This window comes from Pristiophorus japonicus, chromosome 13 (assembly GCF_044704955.1).
Source record: "Pristiophorus japonicus isolate sPriJap1 chromosome 13, sPriJap1.hap1, whole genome shotgun sequence".
In the NCBI taxonomy this organism is placed as follows: Eukaryota; Metazoa; Chordata; class Chondrichthyes; family Pristiophoridae; genus Pristiophorus; species Pristiophorus japonicus.
Window position 1 is genome coordinate 122,285,085 of NC_091989.1, and position 15,981 is coordinate 122,301,065.

The 15,981-nt window shown below is 43.5% G+C and overlaps 1 protein-coding gene across 3 annotated transcripts in view; it reads left to right on the forward strand.

The window, feature by feature from the left end:
• The window catches only part of bcar1 (BCAR1 scaffold protein, Cas family member), a 258,951-nt gene that overhangs the window by 129,773 nt on the left and 113,197 nt on the right, over positions 1-15,981 (forward strand). For 2 of the 3 annotated variants that reach the window (XM_070897975.1, XM_070897977.1), the window contains exon 1: positions 12,221-12,405. The exons of the other annotated variant lie outside the window; for it this stretch is intronic. In XM_070897975.1, coding sequence (XP_070754076.1) covers positions 12,391-12,405 — 15 coding nt within the window. In that variant the 5' untranslated portion in view covers positions 12,221-12,390. Of the gene's footprint in view, positions 1-12,220; positions 12,406-15,981 lie in introns of those variants that run through there. 3 annotated transcript variants of the gene reach the window in all.

The following is a 15,981-nucleotide window of genomic DNA, read 5'->3' on the forward strand; positions in this document are numbered from 1 at the left end:
TGTTGGTCTCTCCACTTTCATCTGTGACTCATTGATGGACGTCTCCCAGTTTGTGGTGTCCTGGGCTGTCGCTAGCACCCTGGGTTATTCACACCATTACCAGCCAAAGAGATGCTGCTTGTTAAAAGTTTTGCTTATTGATGAGATGGATGGGGAAGGCTTTTGGGAAATTGTGACAAAAATTTTAAAATCTCAGCCTCTGGGATCAGCATGAAGATGTTATTGCATTTATCGTGCAATGGCTTACAAAATACTGGAATTTTAATACATTTCCGATTCATTTTTCTTTGCTTTTTTCATCTGGATCCCTTCTTAGAATCTTGGAAAGTGGCTGGTTGAGTCCAAACAGAATCAAAGTAATGGTTGAAGTCAGGCTGGTAGCTGTAAGGTCGTCTGTTCCAGCGCACCATAACATGCACACGAAAGGAAGAAGTGGGAACAATAAACCAGACCAGTAACTGACAAAAGTCTGCCAATAGAATCGAAGCTGAAGCAATATGGTGCACGTTATTGCTTTCTCACTGAAAGACTAATTCTTCAGTGGTCTTGCACAGGACATTGGTCTTGTCAGCACCTGACTTTGTGCATGTGCTCAAATTAGACCTTGCAGACATTGGACAAAAAGTTATGGATCAACAGCTGCTCTTTGTTCCAGAATATCACCAGTAGATTCAGTAAAGGCCATGAGCCAGAATCTCACCCCAAAGCTGGTAATGCTGAGATTTGGCTTTTCCCAGTGCAGTACCAGTGCTCAGGCAGATTACTTCAGGTTACATTTCAACTGGATGCGACTGATCTGAATGCGTTTGAAGAATTTCCAGTCGTAAGTGGCAGGACTGTGTCGTTAGTTCCATTGTTGTAAAAATGCAGACTGCTGGGTTTGGTATCCTCTCCCATTGATGTGTAATGGCCTTGCACATAATGACAAAGACATTGACATTTGGGAGAGAGTAAAAAGCCCAGGACCAAGTAGCTCCATTTAAATGGAACTACCTCCCTCAGCTTCCTTTCTCTCTTAGAAGAGCCACATGGGGCTGAATTTCAATTGTGCCGAATTTAGAGATAATAAGTTAGACAGCGCAGCAGAGTGACATATTAAACGGTTACATTATCTCTTGACTTGTCCTTGACTGTCCTCCGACTTGTATGTGGTTTACATAGAAATGATGCAGGGGATGTGAACTTCTGCATTCATGGTATTGTGTCTGCTGCAAGATAAATTTACAAATTAACACAAATCTTTAACAGTGTATTGTGGAAGCTACAACAGAGTAATATTAGTATGCTTTATAGTACATCTAATTCACTACCCAGTAAAGGCTGGCAAGTACATGAAACAATACTGCCAAGTAAGTGTGTTTGTGTGGGTGAGTGAGGGGGAAGGGAAATCGGGCAATGGACAAGTTCTCTCTCCATAGATGCATACCCACCATAAGTTGCTCGGAATCCGAGATTTTAATCCCTTCCTGCCACAAATGATCATATTCTCCACGCCAAATTATCAGAATCACATAACCCCCCCCCACCACCCAGCTCCTGGATTGCTGGAGATCCGACATCCTGACCATTAGACCACCATTCTAAATCAGTCGGATCAGAGGGAATGGGCCTCATTATCCTCACTGCTTCCTGTCCATAGCTCCTCTTGCCGGTCTGATTCTATGGGTATGGGTAGCCCATTATTGATGTGTGAATGTTGGTAGGTTGGTCAATTCCAGGAGGCATTACAGCTGAATCTGATCCATTCCTAATCCAGTGCATGCACACACTCCCAGTAAGGATTGCTGGATGGAAATCAGAAGCAGGAATCCAGACTGGTGTTCTCCTGAGACTACCACCCTGGCTGAAATCAGCTAACATAACACAGACCAGAAACCAAATCTTCAATCTCCCTGACCTGTTTGGCTCACTGGATGAACTTTCTGGGTTACTGGGGAACCCAGGTACAAAGCTCTGGATTTTCTAGGGGGACATTTTCCTTGCTCTCCCTAACACGGTGTGTTCTGAAACAATGGTCCTGATATTGAGGGGGAGGCACCAGAGGGGAGGTGCAGCAGCCAGGAAAAGTGGGTTTGAATGTTTTGACCTGGTACCCGATCGGCAGCCAGCTAAATTGAGAGGCTTGGCTGGCTGTCAGGTGGGAGGCCTGTGGCAGCAAGCCGCAGCCGAGGAGGAGGGAGAGAGGGAGGGATCATGAGTCGGGGGGACTTTGTGGAGGGCTGGGAGGATATTGGTAATGGTCAGTAGATCGTGGATGGGGGAGCAGACTGGAGATCGTGGCTATCAGTAGATTGGTGGGGTGGGGTACAATTGCAAGAGGGAATCATGTTAACTTGGGAACCTGGGGGGGGCGGGGGGTGGGGGGAGCTTTCCTGCTCCTCATGGCCCACAAGCAGTGCTGGAAAGGCACTTACCTGCTGGACCCGGCCATTCTCGCCTCCCTTCAGGGCCAAGTTTCCCCGGCCCTGGGAAACCTGGCCCGCAGGCGTTAAATTTAAAACTGCCCTAAAATATAAGGCACACAGGCTCATTATAATAGCTAAATGGCGGGTCCACCTCTTGAGAACAGATTAGTCATTTGCCCCCCAGCCACCCATAACCCCATAACTCCCTCCATTAAAACGGTTTTGGGTCGTATTTCCCATCTTTGAATGTTTAAACACCTCCCCCCCCCCTCCCCCCTCCCGCCCGCCCATCGTGGGGGTCTCAAATTCCCCTCAATGAGGTGCTTGCTGTTGTTCCCTAGCTGTGAACCAGCTGAATTTGGCTAAAGCAGTCACTCACCATATAACAGTTCAGGCTTGCATTTGGACCCTGGTACTCTGAATACAAAGTTCCACAGAACTATCAATATAGTTACAAGCTGGCATTCTCCTGCATATGGTATCGGTGTATGTTAATTAGGCAGATAGTAGCACCTTTAAAATATTTTAATCTCATATTATAGCATATGATAAGTAAAACCCATGTTGGACATAATGCATAGTTTTGCATTGTGTAGATAACCCCGAAAGTAATGTACTGCCATTTACCTTTCTGTAATTGTATTTCAGAATCAGCACACAATTGATATATGAAATAATTTTGATAGATTTTTTTTGTGATGGGAAAGGTGAGGATTTGCGAGGTGGGGTGAGGGTCAATCAGTGCTCCGAGGGCTCCAGTGTAATACAAGTGACCTACAAAATTCCTACCCTGTAATATAATTCTCCCAATTCTCCAAAACGTCTTCCCTAGCCTCTCAAAATCTGAACGCAGATATGAGGTCAGTGAATGGGTTGTGGGAGGACCTGCATGTCTTTAATGTAATTGTATGTTGTGCTTGTGAGCTCATTGCCAAATAGCAAAGGTAACCCCAGGGAGCCTTAACCCCAGAGAGGAAATGCCATTCCCTCCATTATTGGGATGAGATGCATTTCTTTGGGAAAGTAGCACATTCCTGAAATGTTCACATAAGCTTGTTTCCGAATGGGCAGAGGAGAGGGCAGTATGTGAGGTCTGAGAGAAAGACCTTTATTTCAGATCCAGCTTCTGATTTGTACTGAAACACTGGAAACAAATTTACGTTACAGTGTGACAGCAATGTGTGGGGAAAGTGAGCACATTTATCTCATTTTAAGCAACACACAACTGGCTGTACATTTTACTGCTGCCTGCTGTTACCCATTAACTTTACTTCTTTCCCAGTGGGTCTTAGTAAACTTGCACTAAGTGCTGTGTGGTCCAAAGAAAACATACCAAGAAGGTGATGAGGATAGCGCTGCCAGCCCGCCACCATTGTCCCGGAGTCTCCAGGAATTAAAGGTTAATGTGACGGACACTGCTGTGAGCAACCCAAGTGAAAGATCGTAGGAATATTAAAAAAATTGCGTGTTTTTTTTCAATTTATTTGAACTCCTTTGTTCATTAGTTACAAAAATATTGGAGATGAGGAAAAATGTCTGTTTCATTGGCTGGGGCGGTTGTACATCATGTGATGGAACCTCCAAGAATATTGACAACCAGAGTTAGCAACCCTAGAAAGGGAAAAGTTATCTACTGACTCGGCCGATTCTACATAACCAGGCTGGCAAAAGGGAACATGAGACGAGAACTCCTTCAAGGAAGCGAAGCCTGTTAAAATGTAAGTAAAGCTACTGGGGACAGCCGAGTGTTGGCCCACTGACCCGTTTCCCACATTACAACAATAATACTCTTCAAAAAGTATTTAATTGGCTGTATAGCGCTTTGAGATGACGGTGGTCATGAAAGCCGCTATATAAATGCATGTCTTTGTTTTTTTCTTTCCTTCATACAAAAGTGACAGGCAGGAAAAGATCAGCTGCTCATCAAGCCTGCCACATCTCACGATGGCTACATGATCTCACATAGCATTATGCTCCCCCGCCCCCATCCATGTCATCTCCTCGACGAGGCAAAAAATACCGAGGAAAAACCTTGGACCTATAAATGAAATAATACTCTGGAAAATTCTCTCCGAGCCCCTTAGGCGATCGAAACTAGTCCAGATCACATGGATCAAATTTTATCTATAAATGCACTTACCTTCTGATGATGATGATGCAGATACAATCTCTGTCCCAGTCAGAAATTGGTCCAGCTCCCTCTTGAAGGCATGCCGAGAGGCAACACCCGCCACACCAGCTGGCAACATATTTAGATAAAGAATTTCACTTTGTGTTTGCTGAGGAGGGTGTGCAACAGTAAAAGTATGCAGAAAAAAAATCTAAATTTAAAAAAAAGGGCTGTTATGTTGATGAAACTTCTATAAAGCTTTTACGTCACAGGGGAAATCATCAAATTATGTAAGGTGGCAACTTAATGTACAGCCATTACTTATGGCTAAGTAAAACTGTGGAACTTGAGCTTTATTTTAAAAAGTACTTTTAATTTGAGATTATAGCATTGCTTTAGGCACTGCATGCAATATGCAAAAGCTGCGGGTTGGAAATATAATCACCATAACAATAAACAAAGTGACCTGCTCTCTCATAGTTTTCTTGTTAATGTTAAGAGGAAATCTAAATGTAACCAAGGAAGAAGAGACTATGATTAAAATACTACATTTTCCCAGGGTAACCCACTGAGAGGGACATCTCCTGTTAAGACTCCCTGGGGAAAGCATTCACAACTCCCCACAACTGAATGAATGGATGCCATACACTGTTGACTAAGCACAATGATAGCTCTTCAGCCAAGTTCATTCTGAGTTGACTATCTGGTTGGAAGATTAAGTAAATGAAGTGCATTCCATGGGCTTGCTTGGCTTTACGAAAGTGAAGTATGGAACTGCTGATAGTAATTATACAGATTAAGCAATGTGGATTACTTTTTACTAACTGGCTCTACGCAAATTCTGCCGCAGCAATCACTGAGCCCGGTCATGTGTCCATAGTAACTACAGAAAACCTCAAAATGCATTTAAAAGGACATTGCCATCTGGAAGTAATGGCTTGCAAATAGAACCTTTCAATAGTACTACTTGGGAAGAGATTAATCATGTGGCAGCTGCTATATACTTGCATTAGGGCTCTCTGAAGCCACTGTCATTGTAGAGACCCTAGCGGACCAGAGAGCCAGAGATTCAATGTGGCTATCACTGGCCTCCTGCTGTAACTTTGGAAACCGCAGATAAACAGCCAGCCCTCTCACAGAAGTTACGAGGAGACCATTGGTAACCCTGCAAAATTTCTAGGACCTGGTAGTCCATCCCTATCATGTTGTTAATAGTTCAAGCTATGAAGCTGTTAAGTATCACCCTTAACTCTCTGACTCTCCCACGGTTTACAGTTTAAAAAGGGATGTAATATTTCCACTAAAAGTGGTCATTTTGAAATTGAACACCATATCTGGAGTATCGCGTCCAGTTTTGGCCGCTCTATTTAAAAAGGTATACTATTTAATTGGACAGGATTAAGTGGAGGCTGACGAGATTGATACCAGAGCTTAGAGGAGCGAGCTGTGAAGAGTGATCTTGTACCCTGGGACTTTTCTCTCTCGGTAATAGTTTATAAAATTAAGAAGGGGTTTGGTAACTTGCAAACAGATCCCTGAAGGTAGCAGGCCAGGTAGATAAGGTGGTTAAGAAGGCATAAGGAATGCTTGCCTTTATTAGCTGAGGCATAGAATACAAGAGCAGAGGGAGTTATGCTTGAACTGTATAAAACACTAGTTAGGCCACAGCTAGAGTACTGTGTGCAGTTCTGGTCACCGCATTACAGGAACGATGTGATTGCACTGAAGAGGATACAGAGGAGATTTACAAGGATGTTGCGGGAGTGGAGAATCTTAGCTATGAGGCCAGATTGGATAGGCTGGGTTTGTTTTCCTTGGAACAGCGGAGGCTAAGGGGAGACATCATTGAGGTGTATAAAATTATGAGAGGCCTAGATATAGTGGATAGAAAGGGCTTATTTCCCTTAGCAGAGAGGTCAACAACAAGGAGGCATAAATTTAAAGTAATTGGTAGAAGGTTTAGAGGGGATTTGAGGGGAAATTTCTTCACCCAGAGGGTTGTGGGGGTATGGAACTCACTGCCTGAAAGGGTGGTAGAGGCAGAAACCCTCACCACATTTAAAAAGTACTTGGATGTGCACTTGAAGTGCTGTAGCCTGCAGGGCTACAGACCTAGAACTGAAAAGTGGGATTAGGCTGGATAGCCTCTTGTTGGCCGGCATGGACATGATGGGCCGAAATGGCCTCCTTCTTCACTGTAAATTTCTATGATTTCTATGATTCTTCTATGTTTTTCTGCTGTATGAAGAATTACTGAACAATAGGGCATCAATTCAAGACACGGAAACTAATGTAAATGAGCAGTTCCGATAGAATTTCTTTAGCAGAAGGGTGATCATCGTGGAGAACAAACTGAGTACATGTGGTCAAACAAGAAATGCTAAGTGGTTTCAAAAACAGAATAGATAAGTTCCTGGAATCTGAAATAATCCATGATCATTAAATTTGATAAATGATATTATAGACCTATTTTATGAGAGAGAGCATATAATTGGATGAGCAGGTTGGATGGACCAGTGATCTTCCCCTGTCTGAAATGCATTATTATGTCATTATGTTCCTGATGTATTTTAAAAATCCACTATATAAAACAATAGAAGACTTGATGAGTTTTGTGACCTTTATCGTAACTGAACTAAAGTTCCCTGGGGTATTGCTCGAGCCTATGGCCTGCCTTCATTTTATTGAGTAATGTCTAATTTGATTTGAGTGCTCAATTAATGTGGGGTGGGGGGGGGAGGGGAGGGGGGATTAATGTTGTTGTTTTGTGAATGGGCTCCTCTTTCCATTCGGTATATTTGTAAATTAAGTGGGATAAAAATATTATACATTCGTAGATCAGTAGTGCAGTCTATTGTTGTATGGGGAAATAACGGGAGAAGTACAGATGGGAATTTCCAAAGCCAATATTTGTGATATTCCATTAATGCCACATTTCCCGATGGCTGGAGATGCCAGCTCCACTGCCCATTTATCTCCAAAATGAAAAAGAAAAACTTACTTTTGTATGGCACCTTTTCAACCTCAGGATGTTGCAAAGCTCTTTACAGCCATTAAAGTATTTTTTGAAGTGTAGTCACTGTTGTAATGTAGGAAATGCTGCAGACAATGTGCGCACAGCAAGCTCCCACAAATAGCAATGTGATAGTGACCAGATAGTCTGTTTTAGTGATAGTGATTGAGGGATAAATATTGTCCAGGGAGATATCCATTGCTCTTCAAAATAGTATCATAGGATTTTTACATCCACCTGAGAGGGCAGACAATGATCTAGACGTTGGTCTAGATGATACCTTTTCACTAAAGGGTGGCAGGTTGAGCCCAATCAGCTCCTGCTTGCTATTTGGCTCCTATATAGGACAATTGGAGCTTGTGCTTTTAAAAAAAATCCATACAATTAAGTTCCCAGGGACCAACTGCAACGAGTAAAAATGACAGAAAAGGTTCAACTAAAATTTTAAAGCAAGAAAGTGAGATAGTTATACAGTAGTAGAGATGCCAGTACAAATATTTGCAAACAGTGCTTATTTAGTATGCATTACACCTTAAATTGTACAGTTTATGAGGCAGTTCACAGTATGTCACCAACGGCCACCATTACTTCCAAGTTCTAGTCCAGTGCATCTGTCAACGCAGTTTTAAATATTAGCTGGAGCAATAGAGTATTGGGCTGGAGAAAGAAAACTGACTGAAAAGTGCTGAAACCCAAGGGGATGTGAAGCCTGATGACTTGGTCTTATCAGCATTCTGACACACAGCTCTAGGTATTCAGAAGACTGTCAGTTCACTTTCTCGGCATCACAAAAAATTGTGACAGAACGGGGCCATCTGAGCTGTCATGATGCGTTTTGATTGGTATTGTGGACTGGGACAGTTGCTACCATGTATATGAGATTACAGGAGGATTCAGATTAGCTTCAAATCATCAATAAAATTAAATGCATGGTCAGTCCCAATCACACAATTTAAATATTCCCATACCTCAGGATTTCCATACTTTAAGAAGTTTTGATTCTAAACATGGGATTTTATAAACAATGGGCTTCTATCCCAATGCACCCCATATTTTGTTACTGCCCAAACTGGCTCATAAATATGCCTGTTCTTCCCCTCACTGTCATGGGAAGTGAGTTATGGAACAGTACTGGAAGGATGGCACTCCCAGCTGTCAGACTGAAAGTAGAAACAGTGGGGTCGAGTTTGGTTGTTCTGTTTCTTTTCGGCGCTACTTGTCCAAAGTAGCTTGCAGAATTTTAAGCACAGATTACATTCAGTGCAAATTGAGGTTCCGTGATCTTTTGCTCTAGTTTAAAAAACATCGTGCTACAAGCTGTCCCCATCCACAAAACTGGCCACGCCTCCAGGATCAATTAATCACCATTGCAAGTTTCTGCTCGTTGCACAGTTTGTGGGCCTTCGGGGTGGCTCTGCAGCATTGACATTATAGACATGTTTTAAAAGCTTCTGAATGTATTTTTTTTAATTGACGAGGGATCTGACTACTGTACCCCAATATCTAGCAAATATCTACCACTTCTAGCAAATGGTACTGCATTTTTTTTAAAGTAATGCTCAGTCATCATCATCATAGACAGTCCCTCGAGTCGAGGATGACTTGCTTCCACGCCAAAAAGTTCACAGGTGTTTCAATGAAGAACCTAATATTCCAGGTCCCGTACTAAATCTTGAAGGATGTGCGTGGATTTTTTTAACGTGTGGTGACCGTTGCACACTAGCCACCACACGGGCTTGACAGAGCTAGGTCTTGGTCCAGTGGCAAGGGTTATCCAAGACGATTGGAGACTAGCTCTGTTGCACGGACCTAGTGCGCACACATATCGCAGTGTGGGCTGGCCCGTGCTGCCCCTGGGCCCTTGCTTCTTCTGGGCTCCGAACTCACCCCTCTCCTTGGCCCCGATCATGTCCCTCCACAATCTCTCACCACTCCTTTGCCCCAACCTCGCCGCTCCTACAGTACCTGCCCATGCTCCAATCAGCGACCTGGATCTTGTTAACATCCAATTCAGTTGCCCTCTTCGCTGCCATTGCTCTCCTGCTCCAGCACGTGCTGCTCCCTGCAGTGGTATGCCACCACACTGCTCCTTCCACTCCCCGGCCTGCTCCGATGGTGCTTGCAGGCCGGGGACCGCGCAGGCTGCTGGGCTAGGTCGCCACGCTGTTCTTTCCACTCCCCGGCCTGCTCCGATGGTGCTCCTGCTAGGCCAGTATTCTCAGGGTTACTCCCAGGTGGTGGATTGACACTGTGATTAAAAATGCTTATTTTTTGTGATAAATCCATTTCAGCTGTATTAATCAAACTGCACCAAATTACCACTCTTAAATATATCAAGGAATATTTTTTAAAGCAATTAAAAAAAAATTAAGTTTTAAAACTCTTATGTTCTTAAAACGTTGCCCAATTACGTTGGTTCATGGCAGATTTTGCATTTGGTGATACGGATGGGTTTGAGTGGAAACTCGAGAAAAATACTGTTTAAAACAGGCCCAATTTTGGGTGCAGTTTGTGCCCATATCACCAACTGTGCCCAAAGCGGAAGCTCTACCCCAAGGTAGGCAAAGTAGAAAGGATTGGAAGGCAGATCAGGGAGTCAGGATGGTGAGGTGTGGGGTGGGCAGGGTGGGGGGGGGGGGGGGCGGTGTGTGGGTGGGGGATATGAGACACATGGAGAATAAGAGGCAAGGAATGGATTACGAGGGACATCTGATATTACAATGTTGATCAATTGCACAGAGTGAAGGAGTGGGATCAGAGGTGAAACTGTGGAGTAAACTTTCACTAAGTGGAGTTCACCAAGGCTCTATTGAAGGCTCAGTTGAGAAGCCATACAGACCTGTCTGCTCTGTGTTGAGTTAGTGGTTCTTGGCTGGGGTGGAAGTAGTGGATGCCATAGTTGATACTTTAGTACTGGGCTGGGAAGGGCAAAATGAGCCAGATTGCTCTGTCCTAATCACTTTCCAGTGATAGTTGCTGGAAGTGCACATAGAAACATAGAAACATAGAAATTTACAGCGCAAAAGGAGGTCATTCCGGCCCATCGTGTCCGTGCCGGCCGACAAAGAGCCACACCGCCCTTGATCAGCAGTCCTAAAGGTTACATATAAACCTATGAACAATAACGGAAAGGCAAAGAGCACCCATCCCAACCAATCCTCCTCACCACAACTGCACCACCCCTTATACTAAAACATTCTACACTCCACCCCAACCGCAGCCATGTGATCTCCTGGGAGAGGCAAAAACCAGATAAAAACCCAGGCCAATTTAGGGAGAAAAAATTTGGGAAAATTCCTCTCCGACCCATCCAGGTGATCGAAACTAGTCCAGGAGATCACCCTGGCCGTATTCTATTCCCTGCAGTACTTATCATTATATCTGCTCTGTCCAACAAACAACAAAAGATCATCCAGTCTAATCCCAATTACCAGCTCTAGATCTGTAACCCTGCAGGTCACTGCACTTTAAGTGCCCATCCAACCATCTCTTAAAAGTGGTGAGGGTTTCTGCATCCACCACTCTTCCAGGCAGCGAATTCCAGATCCCCACAACCCTCTGCATAAAGAAGACCCCCCTCAAATCTCCTCTAAAACTTCCACCAACCACCTTAAAACTATGCCCCCTCGTAATAGACCCTATCACCAATGGAAATAGACCCTTACTATCCACTATGTCCAGGCCCCTCAATATTTTATACATCTCAATGAAGTCTCCTCTCAACCTCCTCTGTTCCAATGAGAACAAACCCAGCCTATCCAATCATAACATGTGTAACTGACAGGTGAGGAAAGGACTTCAAGCTGTGGAATTCCCTCCTCTTCCCCCAATTAGCTTGCTGACACTCACAATTTAGGCTTGCATGTGAAAAATATTTGTTTCTAGCACAGGAACGATGGGTCAAATCGCCTCCTTCCGTGTTGTATGATTCTATGATCCTTGCGTGAGATACTGAAGGATAATCCAGCACTTCAATACCTTCAGGGAAGGGGAGAAGAATATTAGCAATAGAAAAGGTGCAACTATCTCAGGAACTGGATTGAAGTTAAAGATCTGAATCGGAAGGGAGTGGTTCTGACTTCCTGACTTCCCAGTGGGTAAAGGTACTACATGGTGTGCTACCACCAAGCACTGCGGCCTCTCACCCCAGCAGCCGCTTTCTGTGTGTGAACCTAAACAGTGAGCTCAAGCTATGCAGACCAGGAAAGATAACAAGTCTTCCCAGGATAGGGAGGGTTTATAAAAAATACAACCAGGGTTCCTGCTTCTGGCCATTGTCCAGTGATCTTTGTGAGAACGAGTGAATATTGGGTGAAGGGAAGATTAGGCTCAGCTCTGGCACTGTCACTGCACACACATGAAGAATGGTCACTTGGGGGGGGGGGCAAGAAAAATAAAAATCGGATGCTGTCTCTTTAAATGTCATACCACAACCTCCTTAAATCCTATTTGTAGGTCATAAAACAGGGGACACTGTCTCCTTAAAGTGCGCACTCCTTTTTCCCTTTGTGCCGTGTGTTTGTTCTACACAGCGCCATTCAGTGGCAGAGCCGCCTCACAATAGTGTTTTAAGTGGAAGCTCATTTACATGAAAAGGCTGACTGTGACCAATGGTATTGCAGCCAGGGTCCTTGGGAGTCTGTCTGAATCCTGTGGAAAGTATAAGATTACCGAACGAGCATTCACTCCCAGTCAGTGTGCTTGCAAGGCAGCTCCCAGTCCCTCATACCACACAAGTGAGGTCACACTACTGGATGATGAATTAAACTTAAAAACACGCTACAGGAGAGCAGTAAAGGAGCTTTATTTTCAGGGGTTGGGGACCTGGAGTGGTTTTCACATCACGGGACAAAAAGCAATCAATGATGAACTACTTGGTAAGTGTGTGCCGTATATGTGACCCCCCAGTGCTTCGTGGATGCTGATGTGGTGTCTGGGAGGGTTAGGATTGTAACCCTTTTCATTGATGTTGCGGGACGGTGCTGTTGTCTGAAGGAAGTTCCTCGCTGGGTCAGTGGACGTCAGCTGAGATTGCAGAGGCTATTTAGCCCCCTGCTGGGGTTCTAGCTCTTTTAGGGAAAAGCAATTACTGATTCAAACGGCGTGATTTGAGCATAACCAGGGTCTGCTCCTACCTCTGGGGCTTTCTGTTTGAAAACTCGGGGTCTGATTTACAAGAGTTTGTCCTGTTCTTGCTCAACAACATGTCAATAAAAAGGTCAACTCCGATGTGTCCGTACTAATGAAAGGTGTCCTTATGCGAGTGACATTCAAAGAGAACAGTCTGTTCAGGAAAGAAACTAAATGTTGAAAAGGTGGGGTTCATACATTGAAAAGAGGCAATACATTTTCAAGTGTATCTGTTTTGCTCCAAAGTTTGTTCTAGTGAGTAGATTTAACAGCGAATCGTATTACTTGACAGTGGAGTGCACGGATGAGAAAGAACCGTTTTTGTAAATTGTTTTGCCTTTTGGGGGGGGGGAAAGGTGGGTAAAAAGGAAAGGTTCCAGAAACCTTGGCAGATCTGTGTGAAGGTATAGCCGCAGGGGCAGGTTGTGGGTGTTGGCGTGTGTGTCGGTGTGATTCTTGTGCCTGGAGGGCGTGAAATCGCAGCTCATCCCCAGTTGACGAATCACAAAGGGCAGTTGTCAGACTACAGTCAAGGTGAGCTGAATAGAATGGGTGTAATTTAAGCCGTGTGTGTGTGTGTGTGTGTGTGTCATACTTGACTTTCCCCCCTCTTTACACCTCCTCCTAATGTACAAGTTACTCGAAATGTAAATTGAATAAGAGCTTCCCTACGTAAAGAACATTAGTATAACAATGTAACGTGCTTTAAACAGGATTGCGTGCATTTTAAATTGCACAGCAAATTCAATTTAAAACGAATTTCTCACCCCCCCCCCCCCCAAACATGTTAATTCCTTTCTGAGGTTCCTTACATTGTTGTCAGTTGTCTTCTGGTATCTTGTCCAAATAGCTATTATGTGCACTTTGCCAGTGAGTGTTGGTGGCCTATTCAACTGTAGGGTAGCTGTAACCAAATACAAACCTGCCCTCACCTAATGTCTACTATCGGTAGGAGCTAAGCTAATGATGGAAAAACACCTTTCATTTATATAGTGCCTTTCATGACCTCCGGGTGTCCAAAAGTGCTTTACAGCCAATAAAGTACTTTTGAAGTGCAGTCATGGAGAAAATGCGATAGCAAATTTGCACACAGCAAGCTCCCACAAACAGCAATGAGATAATGACTAGATAATCTGTTTTAGCGATGTTGGTTGAGGGATAACTATTGGCCATGAAAAATCTTGAGTAGGATTTTCCCCTCCCTGAACCCAGGGGTGCTGAAGGCTAGTGGCAGCAGCCCTCCATGCCATCCTAGCTTAGATAAGTGAAATCAGCATATATTGGGAATTGAACCTGGAGCTTCCTGATCTGTCTGGCACAGCAACTCACTGGATAAACTCAGAGCTATTGAGGAGAGCCCATATATATGAATGTAGCTTTACTTTTTGGAATCAATATAAAGCTAGAGTTTAGCTAGTAAGTCTTGAGGCACTTTGATATTGATAGTGCGCCACTGGCATCAAGCAGCACATTATTACAGCGCAGATTAAACGGAGCCATAACGGGGGTTTAACAGATTAAATTATAAAGACAGGTTGCATAAACATGACTTGCATTATCTTGAGTTCAGAAAGTTGAAAGATGATCTAATTGAGGCATTTGAAATGATAAAGGGATTCATTAGAGTAGAAACAAAAACTATTTGCTCTGGTGGAGAAATCCAGACCAAAGGGGCACCGTCTTAAAATTAGAGCTAGGGCATTCGGGAGTGAAATAGAAGCATTTCTATCATACACAGGTTTGTGGAAATGTGGAATTCTCTCCCCCAAATGGTTATGGATGCTGGGACAATTGAAATTTTCAAGACTAAGATTGACAGATTTTTGCTTAAGGGTATTAAGGGCTATGGAGCACAGACAGGTAAATGGAGTTGAGATATAGATCTAATTGAATGGAGGAACAGCTTTGAGGGCAAAGTGGCCTACTCCTTTTCCTCTGTTCCTATAAAGCAGATGAACTCCACATCTCTGATGGATCCAAATGCCTTAGTAAGTGTATAAAGGCATTTTTACCATGCATTTGGTTTTGGAATAGCTATGTCTGTGTCGCTCTCCCACGTTCGAACTTGGCAACAAACCCTCATTGGTGCACAGGGCTCCATTTTGATAGAGTTTTAGTGAGACAAACATGCGGGGCCAGTTTACATTGTTATAATAACTAGGTTCCTTATCACGATGACCGAATCATAGACCCATACTATGCTGTTGGTTCCTGCAACCTGGGCTGTTTACAATCTGGGGTGCAGCCAATGGAGGGAGGAGACCTCTGTGTCTGTAGTTGCACTCCTGTAGTGTAAAAAGTGCCTTAGTTATTGGTATTCATCAACTAACAAAATGAGCCACAATCGTTGATGATAAAAATGTCAGTTTACTATTGACATCAGATGACCTCCTTTTTTAAAATGCATGCTTTACCCCCATGTTGTATTGAAATGACTCAAAAGCAGCAACATAGAGCAGTTTAAAGTTTCAAATGAGATGCACAGCAGCCTGTGGTTTTGTATACTTAAGATTATCTTCAGCCTCGGGCTGATAGGAATATATGTTTGATGCCAAAACCTACCTTTAAGGTAGTAAGTTTCAAAATTCAACACTCCCATTACCACCAGGTACAAGCTGGGACAGATTTTTATGTTCACTGTAGCCAGGAGTAACACTGCTTGTTTTTAAACTGCAGATAGATTCCAGAACCATCTGCAATTCCCTAGCCTAATTCGGGAAACTTGGGCTGAAGTGAGTTGCTATCTGAGGTGCTAATGCCCTTGATCCACATACCTGTATTGTGCTTTATTAGTTTGTTTTTTCTTTGGTGTATTTAGTGAGAAAATCTTATCTCCACTCTTGAGGCAGAATAGCCCCAGTCTTCATCAATATGTAAATATATTTTTTAGTGTACAGGAGGGAATGTGAAACAAGTCGTGCTTTGGCTTGTTTCAAGGAATTATGGGGTTGTAAATATAACGGAAAGATTGAATGCTCCCAGGAATTACCAGGAATCTCAAGCTATTTTTGTTACTAGTTTCTGTGCAACTGTGATTACTACCATCTCTAGTACCAGGCTAGTCGTAACAAAAGGGACAGGGGAATTGGGGAACCAAATTGCTTTCATATTTTTTGAGCAGGATCTCATGATAGCCCTGATGGTGTTCTCGATTTAGTGCCTGCTGCATGTGTCTTTAACAGACTTCATTAAAAAAATCTCTCTCCTCAGGCTTTTTATATTTATTGAATTATTGAGGAAGGTGGGTTTATGATGTTGAAAGTTTTGTCCATAAAAATCGTCATGCATGAATTCAAGGTTTCTCGTGATCGCATCTTGGCTAG